General features: G+C 34.9%; 1 protein-coding gene across 3 annotated transcripts; it reads left to right on the top strand.

Annotated features, from left to right (window-relative positions):
* The first annotated feature begins 3,203 nt into the window (after positions 1-3,203).
* LOC306878090 (protoporphyrinogen oxidase-like) lies at positions 3,204-15,332 on the top strand. Of its 3 annotated transcripts, none has more exons than XM_079430201.1 (13): positions 3,204-3,357; positions 4,082-4,190; positions 4,831-4,965; positions 7,218-7,333; positions 7,413-7,545; positions 7,706-7,850; positions 8,650-8,843; positions 8,985-9,048; positions 9,382-9,500; positions 9,719-9,832; positions 11,021-11,170; positions 13,706-13,748; positions 13,841-15,332. In XM_079430201.1, exons 2-13 carry the CDS (start codon positions 4,104-4,106, stop codon positions 13,972-13,974), a joined length of 1,434 nt encoding a protein of 477 aa, XP_079286327.1. In that variant the 5' UTR covers positions 3,204-3,357; positions 4,082-4,103; the 3' UTR covers positions 13,975-15,332. The 3 variants fall into 3 exon arrangements, with proteins under 3 accessions (XP_079286327.1, XP_079286328.1, XP_079286329.1); XM_079430202.1 differs by having other exon boundaries at positions 3,223-3,357; positions 4,071-4,190; XM_079430203.1 differs by having other exon boundaries at positions 3,266-3,357; positions 4,063-4,190.
* Positions 15,333-16,885: the final 1,553 nt, after the last annotated feature.

Below are 16,885 nucleotides of genomic sequence, written 5' to 3'. Positions count from 1 at the left end.
GCAACATCCGCCTCCACCAACATGGGTACATGGATGCAGCATCCCTGCTTTCCCATTGGCTACAGAGATGGTGGAACGATGGCATACAGATCTCAGATAGAGTTCAGCCATTGGCCATTAGAAATACGAGGACACACACACACACACATTCAGCGCATTGGTTTAGGACAGTGGTCGGCAACAGGCACAAGTGGCCCGCCAGCAATAGGCTGGCCCGTAGTAGCCGGATTATTTTGATAGCGGCTGGTTCTGAAATAGATATTTCATGACAGCAACAGTTACTCTCAATCAGAGTATGTGAGCGGAGTGATTATTAAATGCTCGGAGCGTGGAGGGGAAATTGTTGACGCTCCACTCCGCTCACATACTCTGATCGGACACCGCCACACAAATGTGGCTTTTTGATAATGACTGTTGCAGGATTTTACACAGAGTAACAGCTCACTACCACTGTAACAGTCAGTCACAGGCAATTCTGGTTACATTTTTCATCAATGAATATCTTAAAATATCCTTTGACTATGCTCTGGCCTGCTGTCTAGTGGTGAAATGTTTTTTTTGGCCCGATGCCAAACTTACTTACCAACTCCTGCAGGGTTTAGGAGATTGTGTGGGTTCATCAGATCACGCTGAATTAATAAGGAATGCTTAAGATTATTAATGAGGCCTTTGGAATGTGGGCTGGGAAGCCTTTATAATGGAAATGGACCTGATAGATTATGGCCCAAAAGCTAAAAATACTCCCACACCCCCCTTTCCCCAAGTGTGATTTGTCCTGCTGAGTTTGCCACGTCCTTTTGATGTTGAACAGCACGTGAGGTCTAAAGTAGCAGGTGCAGTTGCAGCAGAGTAAATCTCACAGAAACACATCTAAGCCATTTTTCACGCTAAAATTTAAATATATAAAATGATGCTTTATTTGTATGAAAGTTCTCATTATTGCGCATCCAGACAATTATTATTTATTTTATTTATTATTATTTATTATGCAGTTATTTAAACATTTTTGTTGCACATTTGTACTTTATTTATTTATTTACTACATTACACTGAAATCAAGAGTTGTATCACTGTAGGTAAATAGATGAATGTAATATATATGTAATAATGTATGTAATAATATGCATTTTAAAATTACTGCATATAATGAGAACTGCCATGAAAATAATTTATGTATACATTGTAAATGTATTTAAATTAGGTAAGTTAAAAATGAATACATTTATATATAAAGCATATATACATTGAAATAAGATTATATATATTGAAATATGATCAAATAAATATATAAATGTATAAAAAAAATGTCACAGGATGTCACAAAAAATCTTGATGGTCATAAAATAGATTTTTCTTTTTTTACAAAAAAATTTCCTAAAGCAAAATATAACCTCAAATTTCTATAATTTCTATGTAGTTTTTGTTGTTGTTGTTGTTTTGCCATGAAATGTGACGTTTTAACAGCATTCACGAGATTCACTTATACAATAATTTGATTGGGGGAAAGATGGTCATGTATTGCTGATATTGTGTACCAATGGAAATGTGCTTTGTGCACCTGTCTTTGCATGTGTTCTCTTTTTAGGGACGAATGACAATTGACATGGAGCTTCACCTTCCCAAAAATGCCAAAATCCTACCCAAGTCCAACCCATTAGTCCACTATGATGTGTTCCTCTATAAAGTGGCCAAATCGCCAGTGCACAGCAGGGTAAAGCACAGGGTGAGATGGGAGGACTGTAAATACTGTGTGTATGAGTCTCCCCTCTACAGGCCCATCAGCACACGCTCACTGCCTGCAATCATCCACAGGAGGACCTCGCAAGGACATGCCATGCACTCTGAGCAGAGACTATGACCGGCATAAGAGTCATGCTTTAGTTGTCCTCATGGTGCTCGATCAACACTGTAAAAATTGAGACTTTTATACTATCTTAATAAAATGGTGCTCAGATATGTAGTATGCAGAAAATATGTAGTATCAGTTAAATGTAATAAGGTAAGGTGGTTCATTGGAGAAGCCATTCTCTTAATACTAATTAAAAGCACTGTACCATAATGCATGAAATGCACAGCGAATGTTCGCTGAGCTAAGACGAATTAACATCTCTTGTGAATTTATCACCGGCAGATTGTTAAGAAAACCTTTTTCTGCAAACAATAAATCAGACTTTCAAACAGATCACCTCTTGTTTTTGCACACATGCACTTTTTGTAATTTATAGCGTGTTAAACAGGTTGAGAAAAGGAATGAACGCTACCACATGTTCCACTGCGAAGTATGTGACACACTAAAAGCCTGCAAGAAAACACAGAAGACAATCCATGACAAATTTGTTTATGAATCTTAAAAGAGCTTTACGTGATTGAATTAAAATTCCAAGCAGGTCCACTGCATGAGGACTTAATTTGCCAAGATACTTTCCACATGCTTGCGAAATATAAAGTGATGTGTTTTGGATAACAACATCTATGAAGTTCTTACACAGTTCAAGTTCTTTCTTATGGTAAGTACCCGTACAACCCCAGAGCCGAGGTATGTGTGAGTGTGAACAACGACGTGTGGTCAGAGGGTCCTCCGCAATACCAAAAGCAACAGGGCCGTCTTTTGAACCACAGGGAGCTCCAGGGCCTCTTTGTGTCACATGGGATTAAATTAGCACGGTCCATTAGCTTCTCAGTGACACAAAGACACTATGGCCTGCTAGTGCAACCTAATACACACACACACACACACACACACACACACTGTGTCAGAGTTTCTCACATTTTCTCTTTTACATCTTTGTATTTCATAAATCAAAGAAAAACGTTAATATTCTCTACAATTAATGTAACTATTGGGCATCTAATTATTCAACTGTCAAGGTGAAAAATCACCCACAGTCCACCATGCTGCAAAAGTGTATTTGTCAACAACAGTACTTGTGAAATAAATTCTATAAGAATAAGTAAAAAGCAGCAAAGATGTGTTCAAATTGTATTAAAATATTATTTAAAAAAATGTGCAATAATTAAAACGGGGTATATTTTTAATACAAGACAAAATGTATATATGTCATATGTATGTCAAATGTAAATATACATTGTATTTAGACATAATAAATATGCAACACATCAGTCATTTGGACTGGAAAAGGCAATAAAACTGTTAAAATGGCGTTGTCTGTCCTGTCATCTAGTGGTTGAGTACTTCATTACATGCTGAGTAAATATACAAACAAACGTGATGGACTTTTATTTTGAATCACTCGTACTCTTTCACTGTTGCCGCTCGCGCTTCACTACGATACGAGACTCTCGTGCAACTAAGTGACAGCAGAAGCAGCGCTGTCCAAATTACACAATTATATGCAGGTAACAAATGATTTTAGTAATTTTTATTAATGTAATTTACATGTATGAAGTCAGTAGTCGTTCTGGGGTTTTATCATGTTGTCTTCCTGTTTATACTGTATGTCAGCAAAGGAAAGTGAAGTAGGTTATGTTAGAATTTCTGCAAACATTGTCATTAATTTTTAATATGTCTTTTCTTTCTGAGTAGCTACAAGGAGTATGTGTTATTTTCAGAGTGTATTGTCGTGTTTGTGTTTTATAATGAGACTTTGATGTTACCATCATGTAAAATATGCTGTCAGACTACTTTTTGTCATACTGTATGTTTAATATATATTTATATTTTAATATTCAAGTTTAACTCTGTCCAGTTAACAGATAATGGCCAGAAAAATATTTCTTCTCTCTTTTATTTGAATATGATAAATGACAGCAGAGTCACTTTATCAGGGGCCACCACCCTGTCACTCCCATCTGAGCCCAGAGGGCCCCATACCATTATTAAACACCCTCCTTCCTAATCATTATCTTTCACGTTTAGTTAACTGTCAGTGATGCATTCAATATCCAATATGACCATGTGGCTGAATGTGAGTCAGCTTTAATGTTTATTTTCTTTCTTGGATCAGGAAAGGACAGGTTGCATGCTTTATCAGTAGCTTTAGTATAAGAATGCATGTTATATTATTTACTCATGAACTTGCTGATCGATCTTAGTCATTTTAGACTTTCAGTCTTGTTGCAGGTGTGGAAGTGTTTGGAGCTGAATGCAGAAGGTCGTAGCAGTGCTTGGTGGGGGGATTGGAGGTCTGTCAGCCTGTCATCATCTGAGCAAGAGTCCTAATGTTTCCAAGGTACAGTATACGCTTATAATTTCCATAAAATCTTTAGTCAATCTGCATATATACTACTATTTAAAAGTCTGCAATTGGTAAGATTATTGTTTTTGAAAGATTTCTATTATGCTCACTAAAAGGCTGCTTTTATTTGATCAAAAATGCACCAAACAGTAATATTGGGAATTATTAATACTATTTAAAAAAAATGATTAATACTATTTAAAAGTCCACCTGTCACTGTGTCTAGTGTTTTTATCATTTAGATCATAAAGATGTGAAACATTTAGCTACATTTTCTTGACTTCATTTTCATATTTCCATTTGTACACAAAAATAATTTTGGGGTCAAAATTAAAAAACAGTTAATTTATCTGCCACAGACTCAACTTTCATAAAAAGCAAATAAACTTTCCCTGCTGCATTTCTCATGATTCAGAGCTGCTTTGAAGCCTCGGGATCTAGACAGCTTGTAATCATTGATGAAGCAATGAAGGTCATTGCTGCTGAAGCTGTTGCAGTTTTTAATGTGAAATTTTGATTCAGTAGATCTGCTTTCATTGCTACATTAATCATGAAGGTCAGCACACATTTGAAGTCAAAATAATAAGAAATGTCGTCTAAGACTGAACATCACATTCCACCTCTGCTGATGCAGGCTGTGCTGCTGGAGAAATCTGGGAGATGTGGGGGTTGGTTGAGCTCCATACGGAGAGATGACGGGGCCGTGTTTGAACAGGGACCACGAGGGGTGCGACCTGCAGGTGCTGTCGGCCGGAACACTTTGAATATGGTATGCATACGGGAATTTATGTGCATGGTCATGGAGTAATCTATGTGCATTTTAATTCACATGATCACATTCATGTAATCTGATATTATAATTGATTTGGAAAATCAGTTACCACAAAAAAAAGGTGGGTTGTAGCTAAAGCAAAGACTGTAACTCTTATGGCTAATTGCTTTTATAAAATATGGAGGCAACAGCAATATGTTCAGTAAATACTTAATAATAATAAACAGTATAAAAGTATTAATTTGATAAGTAAAATTTCATTTAATAGTAACATTAATTTACAGTCAACTTCGTACAAGAACTGAGTTAGTCTCTTTATAATCTATTAATATCACCCAGTTTGAGATAATGTTAGTTTTGGCCATTGTTATTGTTGTTCCTTGGAATGGCCACAAGAGGGCCTCCACACATTTATAGTCATTTGCAGATATTTGCAGATACCAACTAAGTGACTTAGTGAAAAAAATACTGGATCAACAATAAAGTTTTTTTTTTTTTTTTTTTTCTTTAGTTTTTTTTTCTTAGGATTTTTTACCTTTATAGGAAGTGCTGTAAAACAATAACATTATGAAATATTATTACATTATGAAATATCATTACACAATATTATTATTATTAAACTGTTTTCTATTTGAATGTATTTAAAAATGTAACTTGTTCCTGTAATGGCAAAGTTGAATTTGTTTTTAGCAGCCATTAGTAAAGAAATAATTCTAATACGCTGTTTTCCTGCACAAGAAACATTTCGTATTGTAAGGTCCACCCAATTGGCCCAACGAAGATATCCAATGGTGGCTGAAGATTTCCTGTGTGTTCAATATTTTAATAATTTCAGTTCAATTCTAATCTGACTCCATGACCTTGAATTTTGGTTAGAATTCCAAATATTATTAATCATTCATAGGATAATTGATCTAGATATCTGCTTATTCTATTTAACTCGTTGATCTTATAAATTTTTTTTCCTATACCACTTTGGGTCTCATACTGGCCAGGAATACGGATTTCATATTCACAATCCCTATCTTGTCAGTCTTGGTCATTAGACAGAGTTGATTGACTATAAACAGCCCGTACCATACTTTAGTCCCCATAGATCTGTACACACTTAATTAAGGTAAGACTATATCTAACCAGAGGTCATGACCATTACCATAGAACCAAGTTGACCAATTTAATGTCCTCAAATGGTAACTTTATATAATCACGCCATTATTTCCCATGTACACTTAGTTAGAATAATATTACAATAATCGGAAGTTCACCCAAATTTAGGTCGGTCAACAACACACTGTTGCTCTAAATGGAAAACCCATTATTAGCCTCTACAATCTAAGTATACATTGACCAATGCCACTGACTTTCAGAAAAATACATAGTATTGCGTATGTAAACACTCCATATTACGGGATCATCTGGCTACAGAAGCACCCTGATCTTCTTGCAACATTTCCTTAAGTACCTCCAAATGGAGACAGGAAATAACAATTGGAATTTGCATTGATAAAGTCCTAGATGTGCTTTTACACCTCTTGGGAACAGATGGTAATTTGCATGAGACACTAGGAAATGGCACACCCTCTATAGTAGCAACATAATCTCTAAACTCTTAGGATCTGCATTACCTTTTAGTCTACTTGTAAGATTGAGACCATTGTACCAGTCGTACAGAGACAATTTGAATGATACTACCTAACATGACTGTGAATATTAGCTGCATTCATGTAGAACATCATACTTTTGACCATTCTGAGTGAGCTGAGTGAAGGGAGATTGGTGAGGGGAAGGAAGTGGATGAAAAGGATAGGTGAGAATGGACTTTTCTCGCATATTCTCTCAGTGAGATGTCGAAACAGATGTCTATAGCTTAATACACTGTTTGTGTATTATCCATATCTCAGAAGATCAATGTATCTGAGGTCCTTAAAGTCTTACAGTATTATACATTTTCAATTTTAATGAATAGGACGTTCAAAAGAACAGTATTCATTTGAAATAATAATCGTTTGTAACATTATAAATGTCTTTACTATCACGTTTGACCAATTTAATGTGTCTTTTCTAAAGCCTGTTTATTCATAACATTATTTGAATTTTCTCTTATTTTCCTGAAGTATCGAGAAAGCGTGCAAACTGCATTACAGGAGACAAAAAAGACTGTATTTACAATGGACCTGTCCTCAGGTTTTTAAGGATTAATACTCATATTTATGAAGAAGGACTATTCTAGTGATTGTTTTCTTGTGCAGGTCTCTGAGTTGGGTCTTGAGTCTGAAATCCTGCCTGTTACAAAGGAACATGTGGCATCTAAGAACCGCTTCCTGTATGTGAAGGGACAGCTGCACAAGATGCCATCTGGACCTGGGTGAGAAGAAACTCCACTCTCTGTGCATTTACCTGTTTGAAGTCATAAATATTCCTTATCTTGTTCACCTTTCCTCTAGTGGGGTAGTTCGCACCGTCCCTCCTTTCTCTCGACCCATAATTCAGAACGTTCTGAAGGAGATACTGATCAGGAAAGGGACAGAGGAAGATGAATCTGTGCATGCGTTTGTGTCCAGACGGCTGGGTTCTGAGGTGAGAACTAGCATGGAGACTCAATGACCTGTTAAATGATCCATGCTGTCCTTGTCCTGTATGATGTGCTTTGCTGCCATGAAAAATCAGTCTCAAATGTGTAGCGACAGGAGAGAATCTGAAACTGATTCAGGCCACCTGATTGTCTCTCTCCATGCAGTTGGCTGATATAGCCATAGACAGTCTATGTAGAGGAGTTTTTGCTGGAGACAGCAGACAGTTGAGTGTACGGTCCTGCTTTCCACCTCTTTATAAAGCAGAGCAGTCTCGGGGCTCCATCGTGCTGGGCATGCTGTTGGGTTCAGGTGAGGGCACAGAAGGACCTGTAGGTGTAAACCTAGTGTTCACCTAATCTTTTTTGTCAATGTGCCACCACGCAATGCATTAATATGACTTTGACTTTTATGTTTGCTTCTATTAAGGAGCATTTCAGCTAAATGTTAAAGACAAATGTGAATCCTTTTGGCCTATATACTGTATAATAACAATGGTAATAATAATTATATAATAATAATTAATAATATATTATTAACAATGATACTGAAAAATAATAATAAAAAAAATAATAATAATAATAACAAAAAAAAAATTATTATTGATATTTTTTACAAAATGTTTCTAAAAAGTTTAAAATGATTTGAAATAGAAATATTTTCTGGCATTATAAATGTCTTTGTTGTCACTTTTGACCAATTTAATGTAGCGCTATATAATGTATTATCAATTTAGTGGAAATATATATACATTATAGCAACTGTTAATATTGTATTCGCAATTTGCATATAATGCATATAATTGCGTTATGATATTAATATATTCTTGGTTACACCGTTAAAAATCGTAATGCATAAATGTTTTTTTTTAATTTAAAAATGTTTGGAGTTTTTTTTTTTTACCATGAATAGGTAATAATTTATTAAGGTTTTATAATGTATCTTAACCGTGATTGCAATTACCGATGGATAATTTATGTTTATAATGACTTATTTAATAGATTTTGGTGTTCATTATAAAGACATTAATATACCTTTTACAATGCATAACTGATCAGATTTCATAAAAAGTGTTACTGATTAATGTTTGTTTGTATTCATATTATGTAAGGAGGTGGTCCTAAAGTAGTCCCTTCTGACTTGGCAAAGAGAGCATCTAAAGAGTCCTGGACTCAATGGTCTCTTAAAAGTGGCATGCAGGCATTCCCAGAGGCCTTGGAGGACATGCTGAAGAGACGAGAACGAGTGGAGCTTCGTCATCATGCCAAAGTGAAGAGTCTGAATATGAACGGTGGAGGCTGGGAGGTGAGATGATGGCCCAGCAGGAAGACATAACATATTTTGACATTCAACCAAGATGGACTGACTGAATATCTTTTAGTCCATCAGTTATGATGAAGAAATTGAGTGTTGTTAAACTAGTTTTCAAATATATATTTTAAGTAGATCAAACTAGATGATGGCATCTCTTTGAAAGCTGATCATGTGATTTCTACACTACCTGCATCAGGTAAATTCTCTCATTTTACAGTGGTGTACTCCAATGTTTCCTATTCTGGAACACAACATTTTTGCTTCATTTTAAGTCTAATTTAGTGAGTTTATTTAATGATTGATACAAGCTGAAAAAAGTCCAATAGAAATGCATTTACATTTACATTTACTGTGTACTTTCTCACGTTCAATTTACATAGCGAGTTCCCAACTGAAGTTAAATGTGATCACTATTGCTGTGGCGCTGTAGATTCACACACTGCTCTCTACCCAGACAACATGCCTATTAATAGAAAGTAGATTTTTTAATTCATTTATTTATGTATTTTTATTTATGCATTTTAACCAGAATTGGCCTCTGTGCTGCCCCCTGCTGCTCAACCCCTGTCAGAGCAGCTGCGATCCATCGCTTCAGTAAATGTTGCTGTGGTGAATTTGGAATATGAAGGCTTCATCCTTCCTGTTACTGTAAGCCTTCACTCAGTGATTTTTAAATACATGAGATAAAAAAATTATGTAGACACCTAAACCATTAAATGCTCAAGTCTGGTTGTTTTGTTCAGTTCATATTCTCATTGCCTGGAAGATCTTTCCTAACTGTACATACATCAGAGCACTTTATGTATGTGTAGGTATTTTTGATATTGAGTGTGTCTGTATATGTGCACATGCTCTAAATATTTCAGGGCTTTGGACATTTGGTGCCTTCCTCTGAAGATCCTGGTCTGTTGGGGGTGGTGTACGATTCCGTTCCCTTTCCACAACACAATCGGAGTGGAGGACCGACCACTAGACTGACGGTGAGACTGACCTCTCATATACACTAAGGTCTTTCTACCTTCTACATTCAGTAGATTTGTTTTGTAAGAAATTAATATTTTTATTCTGCATAGACACCTTAAATTTGCCAAAAGTGTCAGTAAATACTTTTACATTCTTACAAAACACTCAAAATCAAAAAGTCAAACAGCACAACTGTTTTCAACAATGATGATAATAATTAAAAAAAACAATTGAGCATCAAATCAGGAGGATTTCTAAAGGATCATGTGACACTGAAGACTGAAGTAATTATGCTGAAAATTCAGCTATGTCATCACATCACGTTTTAAAATATATTAAAATCGAAAACAGCTATTTTAAATATTTTTTTTAATCTTTTTTATTTGTATTTATTTATTTATTTAGCATTTGTTTTGTCAAATAAATACAACCTTGGTGAGCATGAGACTTTCCTTTTTGCTCATTATCCACAAATATAAAATGTATTGAAAATATAATTTTGTAGGTTTTTTCATAGGATATTATTGTGAAATTTGTATTATAAAATATTTGATCATTTTTATTATAAAATATTTTGTTATTTTTATTATAAAATAAAAATTACAACTTTTAGGTGGGGACAAGGCTAAAAATAGCAATTTAAAAAAATAAAACAAAAATAAAGAAGCAAAATTAAAAACACAGTGGTGAATATTTGCCGGTTTAGTTAATGAACTCTGGAGGGATGTCTCTCTAAACCAATAGCCCCATCAGCAATTTGTGAGTCTCTGACATTCTTCTCCCTTCCCCTATCAGGAACATATTACATGCAGTAATAAAAATAGCGTTCGGTACTCTGTGGTCCTCACAACAACAAAAATTGCCATTGCATTATTCATTTCTCCCCCACTTAAATCATTATTAATTTAATAGTTAGATGTCATTTGCTTAGAACATGTTGTTTTTCCCCTGCTTGAAAACATCTATATAGTCGAGAGGCCAGAAACTTCTAGATTCAGAGTGCCATTAGAGGAGCTGAACTATGCTTTGAGCAGTGTTAGTAACCTGAATAACATAATGCAACTCCCTCCAGCTGGGGAATCAGTCCTGTGAGTGGATGTTATGAGGATGATTCCAGCTGTTATCATCATCACAGTAGCCATTTCTGTGAATGGTGTTATTTTCTAGTGTAATTACTAGCAGTTTGTGTGTGTGTTTGAATGAAGGTGATGATGGGGGGAGCGTGGTTTGAGCAGACGTTTGGTCATCCTGATGCAGTGACGGAGCAGACGCTGTTAGATCGAGCCACTCAGGCTGTGACCTCTCACCTGGGCGTAAACTCTCAACCTGTATGGAGCTGCGTCAATTTACACAAGGTGAGACTGTGTGTTGAAATAAAGCAGTAAGTCATTGAGGCTGTGCATTACAGTGATTGTACAACAGGTGAGGCGTGCCTAAAGCCCTAAAGTCTCTGTAAACATGGCCTTGAGTAGCTTCTTGAATATACTTGAATATAGGAAGTATAAAATAAAACAACACAGGAAAATTGGAAATACGTGCCTCTACCTACATTTCTGCAAAACTCAAAAAGCGTACTTATACATATGAATCGCTGTAGTTTCCAGTTAAATTGAACACTAGAGGCAGTAAAACTGCCACAACTTTTATTCCTTTTCACACAAAGTATGATTTGCAGGTCTACAGTTTTCATTAATAAAGCCTAATTTTCGCACAATTACTGGAGGAATATTATGTTATGAATTAAAAACAGTTTTGACATGCATCAACAAATGCGTTTTTATATCACTTTTGCATTTGTTAACACTATCGGGTAGGTTTAGGGTTGGTTTTGGTGTTGGGGATATTTCCAACACGATACAGCATTCATTTTTAACGATATTTGAATTATGAACCACCGCAATACGTTCCTGAAGCAACGTAATACAAATACAGCAATACGTGCCTATATCAATGTAACAGAAACGTGCCAGGGTCACGTATTGAATCCACGTTTTAGCGCCACTCACTGGACATTTGAAACTGCCGGGGAACGTGCAGTAAGTTACTTGATAACGGTGCTGCAGAAATGTATTTAGAGACATGTATTTCGAATGAGCCTGGGTTGAAATAAAAAGATAAAGATATACTGAAGTGTATTTGATTGTGCTAAAGTGGAACTATTGCAAGTATACTTCAGGTACACTTTAAATATTTGCCATTTAAATACTGATATTATTCATAAATCTTACAATCCTCATCAATAGTGGCATTAAAACACATTTTAGACTTAATATTAAGAAATGTGCGTTGTGCATAAGTAGTAGTATCCCAAATAATTATAATATTTAATTAGAATTTTTATATCAGAAAGTCTCGAGAAATATGTCAGTAAATATGTTTATAGATTCAAATTATACTTAATATGAAATACATTTATTTGAAATATATTATCTTTTTACTAGGGAACCACTGTTAATAAATTGTTACATATGCATATTCATATACATATTCATGTTCTTACATCTTCTTAAACTGTAATTTAGAAAAAGAAGAAAATTGTATAAACGTATGTATATATAATGTAATGTAATCGGTGAATATTTCCTCAAGTTGGTTGTTGCTCTTATGAAATGTTGGCAAATTGGAAGATGTTCTATAAATAATAGTAATAATAATAATATGTTTTGTTTATAACGTTTCAATATATTTTATATGTAAAATCTTGTAAAACATTTTTTTATAGATAGATATGTTATATTGTATATTAATAAAAGTAATAATAATAATACATTTTTAAGATAATTAAAATTTTCATTTAGGATAGTTAAAAATATAATAATTCTAACAATAATATGTGTTTTTGTTTGTTTAATATATATAGATATGTGAATATATCTATATCTATAATGATAATAATGTATTTTTTTAAATACTATACATTTTATACTATTTAACAATATAAAACAATCTTTTTCAAATATATTTATATGTATGTTTTATATAAAAAGGTTTTGCTTAAGGAGCATGTATTATGGAAAACATTTCTTGCTCTTTTGAAGTAAGAGTCTGTTCATTACATAAAGGTGTTGAGTAAATCATTTCAAAAATGTATGCATGTAAGTCTTAAAGATACTAAAATAGCAAAATTAGCTAGTGTAATTCTCCGGGTTAGAGAAAGGGTGTAAAACATTTGTGACTAAATTAGACAGTTTTTGGTTGAACTTTGGTGCATCTGTGAAGAAAAATGAAATTGCTACAAAAGTCTAGAATATGGCCCCATTAATTCACATTCATTTGAAGAAAGGACAAAAAATCTTCATTGTCCAAGCTCTGGCTTGAGTTAGCCATGCATAGCATCAGTTTATGGAGCTCACAGTCACCAGATGCCCTCAGTCGTCTCTCTGGGGTTCTGTTCTGACATAAATCAAGGCAGATGGTCCATTTCTTTAAACATTACCCCTGCCCTCCATCTCTGTGGTTCTGGGAGTTCAGTGAGCAGAACAGAAGCGTGTGCCGCTGTGGCAGGAGGGCTCCGGGAGGGTCACTCGTTTCAGGCCGGAGATGACAGACTACCATTGGGGGGGGCGAGAAGAGCAACAAGCTCCTCTACTTCATTTCTGACTGACTTATTCTTAATTATATGGTCATAGAGCAAGAAGAAAATTTCCACCTTAGTGCGCCCACACACATACTCTTACATCTTTTCATGCTACATTGTCTCATTGTCTTTTGAACAGTTTAATTACCCTTATACACTCTCACAAAGTGAAGAGATATTTGGGCTGCTACTTTATCTGGAATCTCATATCTGAAAGATTTTTTTTGATTAATGAATGTCATTTCTTTTGTGTTTTTCTCTGCTCTGTCATTCCTGTTATTAAATCATTTTATCTATTCAATTCTCTTTTCAGAATTGCATTCCACAGTATCATTTAGGACACTGGAAACAACTTGGTGAGTTTATTATTCACCCAAACTCATTCCACTATCCTTTTCTCGAGTCATGCAAATGAGGGACAGTTGTGTGTGCTGTTTCTTATTTCCAGAAAAGATGAGGCAATACATCAGCAACCACAATCTGCCCCTTACACTGGCGGGAGCTTCCTACGATGGTGTCTCTGTCAATGATGTTATATTTAGTGGGCGGACTGCAGCTGAGGGTCTCGTTGGGAAAACATGACTTACACATCTTAATTTTGTCTGCTTTTATTGAAGATTTAGGGTTTTGTGATATGCATTTTGTGATTCCTGGGAAGAAATCACCAAAATATGAACAACATGATTTACTTGAACCCTGAATGGAAATCAAGAAGAGTACATCGAATTGTTTGGTGATGCACTATATTTTAAAAAAATCATTATTAGTGTAATTTGATATCATGTTTTGTTTTCCGGTAAAATCTAAATGTCCTTCAAAGAAGATACATTGACTTGAGAAATAAAACTGTGAAAGGTAATAAGAGTGAAAATATTTTGTAATTCATTAGCTTGACTTCTCTTTTTTCACTGAAAAATTAGTCACCAAACAATTAACTTTACCAGTGTTATCAGTTAATTGCAGCCAAATGATTGTAGAATCTGACTGTGCCCATGTGGTGCATGAATTAAAAATATTTTTTTATGTTTGTCTGTGGTGAAATTGAACTTTGGATGAGGAATATTATATATTTTCATCAGCCATTTTCATCAAAGTTTGACATATTGGGCTGTGAAATTGTCAATTGCTACTGGTATCTCACCAGAACTCACTCTTGCATTAGGAAAGGTTACTCTGACCTTCATTCACATTACCTCAGCACCTATCAAAAATGACTAGGGGTAGACTATAGATTTTTTTTAGTATATTTCACCCGTTTCCTTCATTTGTCTGAAAGAAGATGGTGGTTTTCAGGTATTTTAACTTGGCTGAGATGAAGTGCCATTAGATCAGGCTGCACTTAAAAACATTTTACACTGAAAATTGTACACCATTACACTGAAGTGGCTTCAATGGCAAATTTATAACTTATATTTTGCATTTGAGCCAAGCTGCAGGTTGGAAATGGCTGTGACCTTCTGCATTGACTTTCAAAGGGCAAAAAATTCAAAGTGTACTATTACTCAGAGAACCAGACCTTTAATGGGTGCTTGAGAGCCATTTGTTGTTTCCAGATGCTTTGCAAAGCATTTTCTCTTAATATATCACGCAGCTTCAATTTGTGATAATGTTTTATCACAGAAATGCACAGGTGTGCCTTTTTGCCTTTTACATGCAGTAATTGGGAGACATCAGTGAATGCAATTTTATATTGCATTGTTACTTTATGGATCCACATGAAATGGAGACTGATTGCATTGTTTTCAGCCTTAGGTACTTATGGTGCATGTGACTTTTTGTGTAGTATGTAACTACCTAGTTACATAATAGTTACTGTAGTGCAGTAATTCCATGAAAGATTTTTTTCTGACAACCGCTTAATAAATGATAATATATTTTTGTGTGATTGTCTCAGAGCAATGGCTCTTTGAGTACGATAAATAAATGAAATGTGATTGGTTTGTTGTGTGTAATGTGGTTAAATTCTTTAATAACTTCTATCCATTAATGAACAGACAGTAAATTCAACTAAGTGTGCCAGTACAGTTTAAAGCAAAGAAGCCTGCAGCTAAACAGGAGTTAACATTAATAAAACAGAACATAAATGAAATATTTAATGTGCAATTACACAAGCCCACCCCCTGAAACCATTATCTGACAAATGGCAAGTTCACCTTGAAAAATTATTGTATGCAATGACATGCTTCTGTTGTTTTCACCTCTGGGTCTGTTGACAGCTCAGTTGGAAAGTTATTTGACAAAAGGCACACCGTCAAACACAGACAAAGAAAGCTGTGCCTGCCATCAACCTTGAAATGTATTGTTCCTCATTGGTTTTGTAATTCGCACATTTTAAGTGATTTCCTGTCCTGTCTGGATCACACTGCCGCAATTTTGAACGTCAATACTCGTTGAATAGAGGTATTACTTTTCGATTGGATTTACGATAAATAGTGCAAAAAAATCCCATAAATTTACAATGCAAATATTTTTTGATATAGCCTAATAATCAACACTCAAATTAAAAAATTGTATGTAAACATGTAAATTACACATAGACGGTTTTACTATTAACTTCTAAATCTAATCATAAAATTGGTACTAGTTGTTGAACATTAAATAATTAAGGCATCACAGACAGGTTAAGTAATTTAATGAATATGCTAATATTTAGTGAAATACTCTGTCTGAAGTTAATTTCTCCAGTGAACTAACGAGTTGAGGACACCGAATGACTTTACTGGTAAATGTATCCTATAGTGACATTTTGTTTACAAGCTGTTTTATTGACATATTTCTGCAGTTAAAACTCTAAATGAGCGATTACATGAGACATGATATATTCATTCATGTTTATTTTCTGTTATAATTAGAGGAACATCGTGTTCACGCTCTGCCATTTGAACTGAGGCAATCTGTCACGCTACATCAAAGAGCATTTTATTTTTGAATTTCCTGGGAAAAAAATGGACAGAATTTTAAAGATAATTAAATGCTTATTGAAAGTAAAGATATACAAAACTGGAAGTTTCAAATTAGATTCTGTGCACGCGCAGTAGTTACAACAATACTGTACTTTTCCCACATAGGCCTACTGCCCTGTTGAAAAAAAACAAACAGCAAATGCTGGTTAAGTAGGTTTTGAAGCATGGATGCTGGTTTGAGCTGGTTTAAGCTGGTCCTTAGCTGGTCATGAGCTGGTTTAAGCTGGTCATGTGCTGGTCCTAAGCTGGTCCTGAGCAGGAGCTAGTTGCTTAGGACCAGCTTAAACCAGCATCCATGCTTTAAAACCTACCTAACCAGCATATGCTGATTTTTTTTTTTTCAACAGGGCGAATTGGCTATTTTAGGTATGAATGCATGTACCGTTATACCCTTAATATTCCTAGAACGTCCTTGTTGTATATGTGGATAGCTAAGCCAGTGATCCAAATATCTGCAGTTCTGTTATTTATCATTGCTATATTTCATGCCCACCCTTCCCATAAGTGCCTTAATTTAAATAATAAAAAGA

The sequence above is a fragment of the Barbus barbus genome (assembly GCF_936440315.1).
Source record: "Barbus barbus genome assembly, chromosome: 12".
Classification (NCBI taxonomy): Eukaryota; Metazoa; Chordata; class Actinopteri; order Cypriniformes; family Cyprinidae; genus Barbus; species Barbus barbus.
Note: the sequence above shows the minus strand (reverse complement) of the source record. Positions and strands in the feature narration are given on the sequence as shown.

Bases quoted from the DNA above. Each gene is read 5' to 3' on its own strand.
- LOC306878090 (XM_079430201.1), top strand. From the start codon at position 4,104: ATGCAGAAGGTCGTAGCAGTGCTTGGTGGGGGGATTGGAGGTCTGTCA. The intron at 8,844-8,984 runs GTGAGATGATGG...TATTTTAAGTAG, and splicing joins TGAACGGTGGAGGCTGGGAG to ATCAAACTAGATGATGGCAT. The intron at 9,049-9,381 runs GTAAATTCTCTC...CATTTTAACCAG, and splicing joins TTCTACACTACCTGCATCAG to AATTGGCCTCTGTGCTGCCC.